The 15,735-nt window shown below is 40.5% G+C and overlaps 2 protein-coding genes and 1 pseudogene across 2 annotated transcripts; all 3 read right to left on the reverse strand.

Annotated features, from left to right (window-relative positions):
• Window positions 1-793: 793 nt before the first annotated feature.
• On the reverse strand, window positions 794-1,732 carry LOC113242643 (olfactory receptor 7G1-like). Its single transcript, XM_026480776.3, has one exon. It carries the CDS (start codon window positions 1,730-1,732, stop codon window positions 794-796), a length of 939 nt encoding a protein of 312 aa, XP_026336561.2.
• An 8,114-nt stretch (window positions 1,733-9,846) lies between these two features.
• Window positions 9,847-10,783, reverse strand: LOC113242644 (olfactory receptor 7G1-like; annotated as a pseudogene).
• Window positions 10,784-14,075: 3,292 nt separating this feature from the next.
• LOC113242645 (olfactory receptor 7G3) lies at window positions 14,076-15,014 on the reverse strand. The gene has a single exon (XM_026480778.2). It carries the CDS (start codon window positions 15,012-15,014, stop codon window positions 14,076-14,078), a length of 939 nt encoding a protein of 312 aa, XP_026336563.2.
• Between the last annotated feature and the right edge of the window lie 721 nt (window positions 15,015-15,735).

Below are 15,735 nucleotides of genomic sequence, written 5' to 3' on the forward strand. Positions count from 1 at the left end.
CAAAAAATGAAAATCCAATTTAAAAATGGGCAGAAGACATCAATAGACATTTTCCCAAAGAAGACATACAGATGGCCAACAGATACATGAAAAGTTGCTCACCATCACTGATCATCAGGGAAATACAAATATCTTTATTGTTTTGGCATTTTACAATCAGGATTACTTTCTCTTAGTAGATACGATGGCTTCCTCACTGATCAGGATCAAAGGTCTAATGATCATCTCAAACCAATGAGATAATCACATTATAGCAGTTTTATACATTATAAAACTGAGTATAGTTAATGCTGATGTTGCCCTGCACTGACACAGTGTATCAGTGACAGGTCTCAGGAATTACTAGAGTATGAAAGAATAGCTCTCCACATACACACACCATGTCATACACTTGGCTTGTCTCTAAAGTGCAATTCACATGGCCCTAACTATGAGATCAGGCGGACTCAAGTCTCTGATATAATCACAGACATATTGGTCCTCTCCCTGATCTACCCAACTTCTCCCACTTCTCTTCTGACATTTCAGTATCGGTATCACCCTTGCCTTGGGACAGCTTGTGAGGATCCCACCAAAAATACCAGGCTTAGGAATTAGAACTCATTTTCAAAACATCACAGGGCTATTCAAAGAATAAATCAAGTTTCAACCCAAAATTAAGATGAACTTACCCATTAAGCTCTCTAGTCATTCTAGAAGAACTTGCTTATGCAAGAATCAGACATTCTGGCTCACCCAGTATTTATCTCATTTTGACTCATTCTAGAAACCTCAGTCCATGCAGGCGACACAGTCACAGAAGAGAAGGTGTTCTATGTATGAGTTTCCTCAAGGCTCCCTTCATGTCCCTGTTCCTCAGGCTGTAGATGAAGGGGTTCATCATTTGAGGGACAACAGTGTACATCATTGAAACCACCGCAGTGTTTCTGGAAGAGTCAGTAAGAGCAGAACTAATGTACACCCCCAAACCTGTCCCATAGAACAAAGACACAACTGACAGGTGAGAACCACAGGTGGAAAAAGCTTTATACTTTCCACCTGCTGATGGCATTCTCAAAACAGAGGACACTATCCGAGTGTAAGAGAAAATGATTCCACACAGAGGAATACCACCAAATACGCTAGTTGCAAAATATATCAGGATGTTATTGATGAGGGTGTCAGAACACGCAAGCTTGATGACCTGAACCACTTCGCAGAAGAAGAGAGGGATGTCAAAGTCTGTGCAGAAGGTCAGCTGCAACACCATCAGACTGTGCATCAGAGCATCCACAATGATAATAAACAGGGGGAGTAGAACCAGCAGGCCACACAGGTGGGAGTTCATGATGACTGCGTACCTCAATGGATGACAAATGGCCACATAGCGGTCATAGGCCATTACTGCAAGAAGACTACTTTCTAAACTTGCAAAAACCAGGACAAAGCAAATCTGGGTGAGGCAGCCTGTATAAGTGATGCTCTGATTCTGTGTTTGGATGTTCACCAGCATCTTCGGGATGGTGGTTGTGCTTAAACAGATGTCATTAATAGACAGGTTGGAGAGGAAGAAGTACATGGGGGTGTGGAGGTGGGACTCAGAGCTGACAGCCAGAATGATGAGCAGGTTTCCCAGGATGGTGACCAGGTACATGGACAGGAGCAGGATGAATAGGGGGAACTGCAGTTCTGGATCCTCTGTCACGCTCATGAGAAGGAATTCTGAAACATGTGTATCATTTCCAGGTTCCATATTGTTGATGAATCTGATGGAAAAGATGGAGTCAGTCAAATGTGAATTTCCTAGACCAGGAAGAGGAGCATCACTAGAGGCAAAAACCATCTTGGGATGGGATGGAGACTAATAGAGAGGAATAAGAGATGGGTGCCTTCTGTATGTATATTATTCTGTTTCTTTAAAAATAATAAAAACCTGGGATGCCTGGGTGGCTGTTGGTTAAGCGTCTGCCTTTGGCTCAGGTCGTGATCCCAGGGTCCTGGGATTGAGCCCCACGTCGGTCTCCCTGCTCAGCGGGAAGCCTGCTTCTCCCTCTGCCTGCTGCTCCCCCTGCTTGTGCTCTCTCTCTGACAAATAAATAAATAAAAACCTTTAAAAAATAATAATAAAATCTGAAGCTGATATAGCAGAGCATAAACAATTGTTAAGTCTGGAGAGGATGAACATATAGTCATTTTTAAAAATTACACTGTTTATGATGCTCTGTTTATTTAAAACATTTGGTAATTTTAGGGGCACCTAAAATACCAATTGTGGCTCAGTCAGTTAAGCATCTGACTTCAGCTCAGGTCAAGATCTCAGAGTCCTGGGATTGAGCCCTATGTCAGGATTTTCTCTCTCCCTCTCCCTCTGCCCCTCCTCCTGCTCATGCTCTCTCTCTTTCTCTGTCTCTCTTTCTCTTAAATGAATAAATAGAATCTTTTTTAAAAATAAACTGATATGTAGAATGTAAACAGCTTGTAATGTTTAATTTCTTGATCAGACTTAGTAATTATGTGGGTTTATTCCACTTTAAGAAAATTCATCAATTAGTGCAACTTTCTTTGTGTTTGTTACACTTCAATAAAAATGTTTACTTCTGGGGGAAAAAAACATTTGGTAATTTTATAAAAAGAAACAGACTGGGAAGGCACCTGAAGATTCTGTCTGGGGGGCACCTGGGTGGCACAGTCAGTTAAGCCTCCAACCTTGGTTTCAGCTCAGGTCATGAACTCAGGGTTGTGAGATCATGCCCTGCTTTGGGCTCCATACTCAGCAGGGGGTCTTCTTGAGATGCTCTCTCTCTAAAATAATAAATCTTAAAAAAAAATTCTGTCTGGATCTCTAGAGACTTCAGAGGCAGACAACTGAGATAATACATAGATATGTCAAGAACCAAGAATGAGAAGATAAGGTAAACGTTTCCCAAACTTCCTGCCCTCTTACCACTATAAGATTATAAGTAAATGTCAGAAAAATTTATAATGATCAAGTTTTTTAAACTTTATTTTTTTTAAAGATTTTATTTCTTTGAGAGAGAGAGAACACGAGCACGTGGACCAACAGACGGAGAGGGAGAAGCAGGCTCTCTGCTGAGCAAGGAGCCCAATGCAGGGCTCGATTCCAGGATCCTGGGATCATGACCTGAGTGAAAGGCAGACACTTAACCTACTGAGCCAGCCAGGCACCTCAACAGTCATGTTTTTTAAAAGACAAATTTCTACTCAGGAAGAAATGGTCCTGGCCATACAAGTGAGGGAAAAGTATTAGTAAATGGAATGATGGCAAAAAGCACAAGGAAACATGTGAAGATAAGACAGGTGGGAGGACCATGGGTGACTTGGTTTCAATCATCTGGTGTTTGTACTCTCTTCACAGCTGCCCCGGATGAACCTTTAGTAAGACATTTGACCCCATTTCCAAACACTGAGTAAGGGCTATTAGGTTACCTGGTTGGCATCATGGTGGAATGATGACTGACATTTCTGATGTACCTTGTGGAAGATCTGCTCTCAGGAAGTGCAGAGGGATTGAGAGAGACCCGGGCTCCTGAGCAAGAGGGATCATCTATGGGAGAGGCTTAGGTGTGCTACTACTTTTCATCTTGAATGAGGTGGTCACAGGCAGACTGTAGTCTCCGTATCCCTAGAGGTTCAATTTCCAAAGCTCCTCATTAACTAAGCAATTTTTTTGTCACAGACATCCCAGGGCAGTGTAAATCCTTAAAGATCAACACTCTAGAACAGTGGGATTCAGGATGGTGCGTTCCTGACCCTAGGAGACCAGGTGTACATCATGTACATCTGGTCTGTTCATCTCCATTTCAAATGCTTTGCAAATACAGACACACTCCTTCTCTAATTGAATTTCAGTCTTCTTTTTTTAGGTATTAATGAAGGGATCTCTATCCAATGAATGACACCAGTAAGTCTGATACCAATTTTAGTTGTGAAAATATAGTTTGTATATATTGATATGAGTAATACATTTTAAAATATAGCTGAGGGGCACCTGGGTGGCAGAGCGGTTAAGCGTCTGCCTTCTGCTCAGGGCGTGATCCCGGCGTTATGGGATCGAGCCCCACATCAGGCTCCTCCGCTATGAGCCTGCTTCTTCCTCTCCCACTCCCCCTGCTTGTGTTCCCTCTCTCGCTGGCTGTCTCTATCTCTGTCAAATAAATAAATAAATTTAAAAAATCTAAAAAATAAAAAAATAAAAAAATAAAATATAGCTGAGTTGTTGTAAAATGGGGAACTCTCAAAAGTTTTTCTTCTAAGAGTCACTGTTTCCTGGAGCTTAATCTTCCTTGTGTATATTTATAAGTAGATTCTAATTTATCCTGTGTGACAATTTGTCTCTAGTCAATGAAGAAAAATCTGTTACTTCTTTTTATATATTTGTAACTATTTTTTCTAATTTTTTCACAATATTTTCAATGTACATATTTGTTCACTCTAGGGGACTGTGGGTTAAATTTATCTAAAGAACTCAGATGAATTAATAAGAAAAACATAAACAGCTCAGCAGAAATACCACATAGATATATTTAAAAGAAAGGGAAGCTCACGTTGAAACCATAAAAATCCTAGAAGAAAGCACGGGTAGTAATTTCTCTGACGTCAGCCATAGCAACTTTGTCTAGATATGCCTCCTGTGGCAAGGAAAACAAATGAACCATTGAACATTATATCAAAAACTAATGATGTACTATACTTTGGCTAATTGAATTTAAATAAAAAAATAAATACGAAGAAAGCAAAATTGAGCTATTGGGATTACATCAAAATGAAAAGTTTCTGCACAGCTAAGGAAACAATCAACAAAACAAAAAACAACCTACTGAGAAGACGTATCTGATAAGGGGTTAGTATCCAAAATATGCAAATAACTTACACAACTCAACCAGAAAAACGAATAATCCAATCAAAAAATGGGCAGAGGACATGAATAGACATTTCTCCAAAGAAGACAGACAGTTGGCCAACAGATACATGAAAAGATGCTCAACATCACTAATCATCAGGAAAATGCAAATCAAAACCACAATGAGATGTCACCTCACACATGTCAGAATGACTAAATTCAAAAATACAAGAAACAACAGGTGTTGGCAAGGATGTGGAGAAAAAGGAAGCTTCACATACTGGTTGGTGGGAATGCAAGCTGGTGCAGCCCCTGTGGAAAACAGTACGGAGATTCATCAAAGAATTAAAAATGGAATTACCATATGGTCCAGTAATTCCACTACTACCGTATTTACCCAAAGAATCCAAAAATACTCATTCAAAAAGATACATGCACTCCTATATTTATTACAGCATTATTTACAATAGCCAAATTATGGAAGCAACCCAAGTGTCCATTCATAGATGAATGGATAAAGAAGATGTGGTATATATATATATATATATATATATATATATATATATATATATATAATGGAATATTTCTCAGCCATAAAAAACAATGAAACCTTCCCATTTGCAACAACATGACAAGATTTGTCAGAGAAAGACAAATACCATATGATTTCACCCACAGGTAGAATTTAAGAAACAAAACAAACCATCAAAGAAAAAGACAGACAGGGCACCTTGCTGAAGAGGTTAAGCATCTGCCTTTGGCTCAGGTCATGATCCCAGAATCCTGGGATTGAGTCCCACATGCGAGGACTCTGCTCTCTCTCTTCCTCTACCCCTCCCCTCAACTCGTGCTCTCTCTCTCGCTTGCTCTCTGTCTCAAATAAATAAATAAAATCTTAAAAAAAAAAAAAAAGAAAGAAAAAGAGAGACCAAAAAAAAACCACTCTTAAATATAGAGAATAAAGTGGTGGTTGCCAGAAGGAAGGTGGGTGGAAGGATGGGTGAAATAGGTGAGGCAGATGAAGAGTACATTTATCATCATGAGCACTGAATAATGTATAGAATAATGAATCATTCTATTGTATACCTGAAACTAATATAATACTGTACATTAACTGTACTGGAATTTAAAAAAATTTTTTAAAGATTTTATTTATTTATTTGACAGAGATAGAGGCAGCCAGCGAGAGAGGGAACACAAGCAGGGGGAGTGGGAGAGGAAGAAGCAGGCTCCTAGCGGAGGAGCCTGATGTGGGGCTCGATCCCATAACGCCGGGATCACACCCTGAGCCAAAGGCAGACGCTTAATCGCTCTGCCACCCAGGCGCCCCCTGGAATTAAAATTTTTTAATTAAAAATTATAAATAACAAAAGAAAAGAAAGTTAATATGTGAAGATGTCCGGCCACATAACAGTAAGATATGCCAATTAATAAATTATTTTTACTCCCACCAGGTTATCAGTAACCTTGAAAGTACACTGATGATGATATAGATTATCAGGACCTTCTGATGTGTGTAATTGACTCTCTTATTTCCACCAAGGGACATATATGAGAATATTCCAACAGGTTTATTCATAATAACAGAAAACTAGTTACAAACAAAATTTCCATCAATATTGGACAGGATACCTACTTTGAAAAGTCACCATATATCATATAAAAACACAGAGGATTGGAAATAAATTATTTACTGATATGCCCAACAATGTGATTAAATATCAGAGTACAATAATGAGAAAAACAATTAAGATGAAAATTCATACATTAAATTTTTAACAAGTTTGAAAAGAGGCAAATTTATAAACTGAGCAGGAACATATATCAGGGTGATAAGACAATGACATTTAATTCCATTGCCAGTTTCATAGGCCAAATATGATCAAATACTTGAAATTTCATAGAATTCAACCCAAAAGAAGAACTTCAAGGAAAATAAGTACACAAGTCAGAAGTGGTTGCACCTAAAATGGGGAGAGGGTGATGTGAGTGGCAGATCACATTGTTCTTTTGAACCCCTGGGTAGGTATAAATGTTCTTATTATGTGACTCTTCTTTCAAAGCTACAGGTAGATTTTATGCACTATTTAGTATATACAACATTAAAAAGCAAAACTGAAGAAAGATCTGACATCTTCCTAACTCTAAACACGTTCTCCCATATGGTTTTTTCTTTCTTTGCTCTTTTTTTCTTTTTAAGATTTTATTTAGTTATTTGAGAGAGAGAGAGAGAGAGAGAGAGAGCACAAGTGGTGGTGGGGGGGGGGGATGCAGAGGGAGAGGGAGAAGCATGCTCCTGGCTGAACAGGGAGACCAACGCAGGGCTCTATCCCACAACCCTGGGATTTCCCACAACCTCCTGCAGAGGTCAAGGGAGAAGCTGACTTCCCACTGAGCAGGGAGCCCCATGTGGGGGGCTTGATCTCAGGACCCTGAGATCATAACCTGAGCTGAAGGCAGAAACTTAACCAACTAAGCCACCCAGGCACCCTTCTTTCCATTTTTTTTTTTTAATTAAAATGGGTCATGCTTTGAAAAAACTCTCAAATATAGTTCTGAGTGTAAAAATGCATGCACAGGGGTGCCTGGGTGGCTCAGTTGGTTAAGCATCTGCCTTCGGCTCAGGTCATGATCTCAGGGTCCTGAGATCAAGCCCCCCACATAGGGCTCCCTGCTCAGTGGGAAGTCAGCTTCTCCCTCGCCCTCTCCCTCCGCGGCTCCTCCCCCTTGTGCTCTCTCGCTTGCGCTCTCTCAAATAAATAAAATCTTTAAAAAAAAGAAAAGTGCATGCACATCCCTCAAATGTCTCCCCAGAGGTTCAGTCAGTCGTTCTTGCTGGAGTCAGGGAAACCTCAGTATGAACAAAGGTCTCGGGTGATTTACCTCCGCAGCTGTCCTGTGGGCTTCAATAGAGGTACCGTCTCACTAGAGACACTTGCAGTGCCAGGCAGGGAGCTGTTTCTCAGCTGTGGTGCTGAAAATAAAACCATCACTCAATCTCCAATAACAAGTTCTCCAGCAACTCCTTTGATTCTCCTGAGACCTCCACTGTTTAACCTTTTCCTAATGTATGGACCTTCTTTTCTGTGTTTATGGGGAAGAAAATTGTCCTAATCTTGACAATTTCCCTTTTCTCCACTCTTACCCTCAATAACCCCTTGTCAAAAAAAAAAAGAGAGAGAGAGAGAGGCATTTCTCCATAGAATAACTTTACTAATAAAGACACATTTAAAATATTTGCATTACAGCCTTAAGACTGCACCCAATCTCTATTACATTAATGATATAATTAATTTTATTCAACTATGTCTCTCCATCAGAGATATGTAAGAAACACAGCAGTAAAAGATGACTAAGGACAAAAATGAAAACTCAGATACATTCTTAGAATAAACAAATTAGAAGGTTTCTAAGCAAATAAGATCAACCTCTGCCCTTTCTTTTTTTTTTACTCAGACCAGAAAAGTCAACTTTTTGAGGGTCCTCAAAAAGTTAAAATAAAACTACCCTATGATCCAGTAATCATGCTACTGGGTGTTTACCCAAAATATACAAAAACACTAATTCAAAAGGTTACATGCACCCTTATGTTTATTGCAGCATTATTTACAATAGCCAAATTATGGAAGAAGCCCAACTGTCCACTGAGAGATGAATGAATAAAGAAGATGTCATAAATATATGTGTATATATATGAATAATATTCTACTGTATATATATAATATTCATTATATATCTATATATTATATATAGAAATAGATATATAAAATGGAATATTATTCAGCCATAAAGAGAAATGAAATCTTGCCATTTGTAACAACATGAATGGAGCTAGAGAGTATAATGCTAAGTGAAATAAGTCAGTCAGAGAAAGACAAATACCACATGATTTAACTGATATGTGGAATTTAAGAAACAAAACAAAATTAGCAAAAGGGGGAAAAAGAGAAAAAGGAAAGCCAAGAAACAGACTCTTAACTTTAAATAAACTGATGGTTACCAGAGGGGACGTGGGTGGGGAATGGGTGAAATAGGTGATGGGGATTAAGGAGGGCACTTGTTATGAGCACTGGGTGTTGTATGCAATTACTGAATCACTATATCATACACCCAAAACTAATATAACACTGTGTGTTACCTAACTGGAATTAAAATAAAAGCTTAACAAAAATAATATAACAGTCTTTATTCCTTGTGTCTATTACAGTCAGGGTTACTTTCTTTTAGCAGAAACAAAAGTTTTTTCACAAATTAAGATAAATTGTTTCACCATCATCTCAAACTACTGAGATAATCAAATTGTAACAATCTTATAGATGATGAAACTAACTGTAGTAGATGTTGATAGTGCCTTGCACAGATACAGTTTACCAGAGACCACTTTTTTTAAAGATTTTGTTTATTTATTTGTCAGAGAGAGAGAGAGCACAGGCAGGGCAAGCAGCAGAGGGAGGGGGAGAAGCAGGCCCCCCACTCCCAGGTCTCCAAGACCCTGGGATCATGACCTGAGCCGAAGGCAGACGCTTAACCAACTGAGCCACCTAGGCGTCCCCCAGTGACCATTCTTGAAAATTACCAAATTGGGTATGAAAGATCCATTCCTCCCATGTTTTAGGAGGCTTATTTTCGAGGTGCAATTCAAGTGGTGCAATCTATGAAATTGGCAGAGTTATGTCTCTAAGACTACAGACTTATTTGGATCCTATCCATGATCCATCCAACTTCTTTACTTTTCCTCTTCCTTGAATATCCAAACAAAATCACTGTATACCCTGCCTCAGGTAAACCCCTATGGACCTGACCAAAGAAACTGAGTTTGATAATGGAATTTATTTCAAAACATCACTGAGCTATTCAAAGAACAAATCAAGTTTCAACCCAAAATTAAGATGAACTTACCCATTAAGTTCTCCAGTCATTCTAGAAGAACTTGATGATGCAAGAATCAGACATATTTCTGCCACTTTGACTCATTCTAGAAGCCCCAGTCCATGCAGGCAACACAGTCACAGAAGAGAAGGTGTTCTATGTATGAGTTTCCTCAAGGCTCCCTTCATGTCCCTGTTCCTCAGGCTGTAGATGAAGGGGTTCATCATTTGAGGGACAATGGTGTACATCATTGAAACCACCGCAGTGTTTCTGGAAGAGTTAGTAAGTGCAGAACTAATGTACACCCCAAAAGCTGTCCCATAGAACAAAGACACAACTGACAGGTGAGAACCACAGGTGGAAAAAGCTTTATACTTTCCACCTGCTGATGGCATTCTCAAAACAGAGGACACTATCTGAGTGTAAGAGAGAATGATTCCACACAGAGGAATACCACCAAATACGCTAGTTGCAAAATATATCAGGATGTTATTGATGAGGGTGTCAGAACACGCAAGCTTGATGACCTGAACCACTTCGCAGAAGAAGAGAGGGATGTCAAAGTCTGTGCAGAAGGTCAGCTGCAACACCATCAGACTATGCATCAGGGCATCCACAATGCTAATAAACAGGGAGAGAAGAATCAAGAGGCCGCAGAGGAGGGAGTTCATGATGACTGTGTACCTCTGGATGACAAATGGCCACATAGCGGTCATAGGCCATTACTGAAAGAATACAACTATCCATACTCGCAAAAACCAGGACAAAGCAGACCTGGGTGAGGCAGCCTGTATAACTGATGCTCTGATTCTGTGTTTGGATGTTCACCAGCATCTTTGGGATGGTGGCTGTGCTTAAACAGATGTCCGTGAAGGACAGGTTGGAGAGGAAGAAGTACATGGGGGTGTGGAGGTGGGACTCAGAGCTGACAGCCAGAATGATGAGCAGGTTTCCCAGGACGGTGAGCAGGTACATGGACAGGAACAGGCTAAAGACGAGGGACTGCAGTTCTGGATTCTCTGTCACTTTCATGAGAAGAAATTCTAAAATGTCTGTTTCATTTCTGGGTTCCATATTGTTGATGAATCTGATGGAAATGATATGGTAACAAGACAATGAAATGTTGGCAAGCAGCAGGAGTATCACCAAGCACAAGCACCTCGTTGGGAAAGGAAAGAGTCAGATGGAGAGATGCCTTCTCTTTGCATATTATTTTGTTATTTTGAAAAAAGATTTAAAGTTAATAAAGCAGTGAGTCACAATTTGTTAATTCTGGACAAGGCTGAGGAATCATCATTTTTTTAATTAGACTGTTCTTTAATTTGGTAACTTCATTAGGAGAAACGGGTAGTAAGACCGATGAGTCTATCTGCATCTCTACCCCCTTCTGCAGAGAACTCACAGCCTGCCAATAGATAATACAACAGTATGTTAAAAACCCAGAATTGTGGGGCTCCTGGGTGGCTCAGTCAGTTAAGAATCTGCCTTTGGCTCAGACCAAGCTCCACATTGGGCTCCCTTCTCCCTCTCCATCTGCCCCTCCACTGGCTGTGCTCTCTCCCTCGCTCTCAAATAAATTTTTTAAAAATCTTTTTTTAAAACCCAGAATTGGAAGATACAGGGAAACTGCCCAGCCAACTCTCAGAAACCAGTAGAAGGATTAAGCAAATGTTATAACAACCACCATATTTGCAAATGAGCATGTTCCTGTGAGAAGGAAAACAGTCTTTTTCCTTACAGAGAGAGAGAGTGGGAAACTGGCAGAACGATAACTATTTGGGGATTGGAGGAAAGGTACAAGGGAACATGTCAAGAAAATAGAATACAGGTGGGAGACAAATGGATGTCTTGATTCTAATCATTTTATGCATGTACCCCTCACAGTTTCTGCTGGATAAACTTGTAGTAAAATATATGCCCTCATTTCCAAATATTAACTAAGGGACATCAGGTTACCTAGGTGACATCACTGTGGAATGATACAGGACATCTCTGCTAGATGTTGGATGATGGAGACTGGTGCTCCACTCGTAGGAAGAGGAAAGGGATGGAGTGAAGCATCAGTGTCCCCGGCGAGAGAGATCATCTTCAGGTCAAGGCACAGGTATGCTGTTTCATTACTGGGGCAGGGCTGTTGAGCAAAGCTGTCACAATTTGTAGTCTCTGTACCTCTGGAGGATCAATATCCAAAGCTCTTCATTAGCCAAACAATTATAGTGTCATTCTGATCCCAGGGCAGTGCAAATTCTTTTAAGACTAAAGCAACAGAATTGAGGAATTCAAGATGGTTGATACCCTGATGTAATAAGTCCAGGTGTTCACCACTCATTTCTCCAGCTGTTTCTGCTCACATCTTCTATTTCACATGCCCTCCTTTGGCATCTTGGATATCAGGAAGTCTGATGACAGTTGTAGGTTGAAATTATTTATATATATATTTCAGCCATAAGAAGGAATGAAATTCTGACAGGTGCTACCACATGGATGAAACCCTAAAAACTTATGCTCAGTAAAATGAGATGAGAAAGGACAGATACCGTAGAATTTTAGCTTACGGTACCTAGACTAGGCAAATTCATAAAGACAGGAAGTAGAATGTGGTTACCAGGGGAGGGAAGAAAGGACTGATTTTTTTTAGTGTGCTGGAATATACTAACAGCTGTGTCTGTGCTAATAAAACACGTTGCTATTGACACAGTGAGCAAGATCCCATCTGGAAATATTTCACCGGAAGTTTATCTACCCTGCTTTTTTATTCTTGTTCTATTGAAAGAACAATTCTGAATTTTCATTGAATGAGTCACTTGTTTTGTGGATCATTTTTAAAGTGCTTGAATTTCTCAGTCTTTATCGATTGTGCTTATTCTCTTAGGAAATGCTTGACTTCGTTGCACCTGGTGGCTCAGTTAGTTAAGCCTCCAACTCTTGATTTCTGTTCAGGTCATGATCTTGGGGTCATGAGACTGAGCCCTGGTGGGCTTCCGGGCTCAGCGGGGAGTCTGCTTGAGATTCTCCCTCTCTCTCTGCCCCTCCCCCACTTCCATGCACAGTCACACACGCTCTCTCTCTCGCTCTAAAAATAAATACATCTTAAAAAAAAGAAATGCTTAACTTCTCTGAGGTAATAAAAACATTTTCTTATTTTGTCTTCTGAAATATTTAATCATTTTGATTCCTGTGTTTAATGCTTTGGTATATTGGAATGAATCCTTTTGAGTTTTTTTATTGTGGTAAATATGTATAACATAACATTTACTATTTCAGCCGTTTTAAGCATACAATTCCATGGTATTATGAACATTCACAGTGTTGTATGACCATCACCATTGTCCATTTCCTGAACGTTTTTATCATCCCAAACAGAAATTCTGTAACTGTTAACTGATAACTTTTTCTCCAACCAGTTTTCAGAAGGAACTGAACACTTTGCCATATAGCTGATGTCAGACTTCTGATTTTCAGACTGCAACAGAATACATTTGTGTTGTTTTAAGCAGCTAAGTTTGAACATGTGACAATGACAATAGGAAACCAATACAGAACACATATCTCAATTTGGGCTGATGATAACAATGCTTTCTGGATGTTTCCTTGGATATACTATGTTTGTGTTGCAATGAAACCCAAGGAGAGGCTGTCAGTTTTTGTTTCTGGGTCTGAAAGTCCTCTGCACTGGAGCCGGCATCAGTGACCACCAGGAGAATAGCCCAAATAGGCAAATACCACCACATGGCAGAGTGAAATGCAGCCCTGTAGTTCTGTGCCTGGACCTACCCAATCCCTGAAGTTTTTGTTAGGAAAGATGACTGTTTTTATCACTTGACCCTATTGGAGTTGAGAATTTTGCCTTCGTACAGCTGCAGGCATGCATCCTCGCTGAGTTCAAGTATCTCAAATCTTCCCAAAATATAAAGGAATATAATCATGACAATTTTATAGACGACGAAACTGGGTTTAGAGGGTTGAAATACATTGTCAAAAGCCACATAGCTATGTTTTAGTGGAAGCAGGACTCAAACCCAGCTGGTCTGATTTCAAAATTCTTTTTTTTTTTAAGATTTTTTTATTTATTTGACAGAGAGAGACAGCCAGCGAGAGGGAACACAAGCAGGGGGAGTGGGAGAGGAAGAAGCAGGCTCCCAGCAGAGGAGCCCGATACGGGGCTCGATCCCAGAACGCTGGGATCATGCCGAGCCGAAGGCAGACGCTTAATGACTGAGCCACCCAGGTACCCCTGATTTCAAAATTCTCAACCTTAACCATTTGATCTCTGGTTTCATATATTCAAAGTTGGTCAGGCTATCTGGATCACACATTATTTCTCTCTGTCAAATTCCAGCAGTGTAAGCCCAAAGCAGCTGACATATTAATGGAAAGATGATATTCTAGAGATAAATTTCCTCAAAGCCCCCATCATATCTTTGTTCCTCAGACTATAGATAAAGGGGTTCATCATGGGGGTGACCACAGTGTACATCACTGATACTACTGCACTCTTCCTGGAGGAGTGTGTAGCTGAAGAACTAAGGTACACCCCAAAACCTGTCCCATAGAACAAGGAAACAACTATTAAGTGTGACCCACAGATGGAAAATGCCTTATACTTTCCACCAGCTGATGGGATTTTCAGGACAGAGGAAACAATTCGAGTGTAAGAGATAATTATCCCAGAGAGAGGAATAACACCCAACAGACTGGTCACTAAATACACAAGGATGTTATTGATGAGGATATTGGAACAGGCAAGCTTGAGAATATGAGCTAATTCACAGAAAAAATGGGGGATTTCCAGGTCTGTGCAGAAGGAAAGCCGCAGTGCCATCAAAGTGTGGAGAAGGGCATCCAGAACACTAATAAGAAAGGACAGCAGAACCAGCAGCCTACAGAGTTTGGGGTTCATGATGATATTGTACCTCAGTGGGTGACAGATGGCCACAAATCGATCAAAGGCCATCATGACCAGAATTCCATTTTCCAATCCAGCGAAAGTCAGGACAAAGCAGATTTGTGTGAGGCAGCCTGTGTAACTGATGGATTTGCTCTGTGTCTGGATGTTCACCAGCATCTTTGGGATCGTTGTGGTGGTGAAACAGATGTCAACAAAAGACAGGTTGGAGAGGAAGAAGTACATGGGGGTGTGGAGGTGGGGGTCACAGCAGATGGCCAGGATGATGAGCAGGTTCCCGAGCACAGAGACCAGGTACATGGACAGGAACAGGCAGAATAGGATGGGCTGCAGATCTGGGTCCTCTGACAGTCCCAGGAGGAGGAATTCTATGGCATCTGAGAGGTTTCCTGGTTTCATGTTGCTGAGGGGTCTGATAGGAAAGATGGAGGTGACACGAAAACAAAACTTAAGAGAAACTTTCTTAAACATGCCTATCTTTTCTTCTGCTTCACTCTCTCCCCTCTTTACCCCTCCTTTTCTTGCTTCGTGTTCTCCTCAAACACTCCTCCCCATACCATCCTGTTCCAAGTTGTTATTTTCTATCAATCCTTTGTCAAGTAGGGGGATTTAATAAGAGGAATGAAACGTTGCCCTTTTAAGATGCCTGCAAGCAGGGGCGCCTGGGTGGCTCAGTCAGTTAAGCGTCTGCCTTCGGCTCGGGTCATGATTCTGGGGTCCCAGGATCAAGCCCGAAGTTGGGCTCCCTGCTCAGTGGGGAGTCTGCTTCTCCCTCCCCTCTGCTCCTCCCCCTGCTCATGCTCTCACTCTCAAATAAATAAAATCTTAAAAAAAAAAAAAGATGTCTGCAAGCAAATAATTCTAGAATAAAATTATTGAGGCTGCATTCTAGAATACAGTTTGAGAAAATACAGCCTATGGGCAAGATCCAGTAAATAAAGGCTTATTAGAACATAGCCATTCATTTGTATGTCGTCCATGGCAGCCTGTAAGCTACAGCTGAGTTGAGTACTTGTAAGAAGCCACACGGCCCACAAAATCTAAAATATTTACCACCTGGCTCCTTACTAAGAGAGTCTGCCTGCCTCTAGTCTGGAAGCCTGATTAAGATGTAGGTTCA

This window comes from Ursus arctos, unplaced genomic scaffold (genome assembly GCF_023065955.2).
Source record: "Ursus arctos isolate Adak ecotype North America unplaced genomic scaffold, UrsArc2.0 scaffold_14, whole genome shotgun sequence".
Classification (NCBI taxonomy): Eukaryota; Metazoa; Chordata; class Mammalia; order Carnivora; family Ursidae; genus Ursus; species Ursus arctos.

Bases quoted from the DNA above. Each gene is read 5' to 3' on its own strand.
- LOC113242643 (XM_026480776.3), bottom strand. From the start codon at position 1,732: ATGGAACCTGGAAATGATACACATGTTTCAGAATTCCTTCTCATGAGC.
- LOC113242645 (XM_026480778.2), bottom strand. From the start codon at position 15,014: ATGAAACCAGGAAACCTCTCAGATGCCATAGAATTCCTCCTCCTGGGA.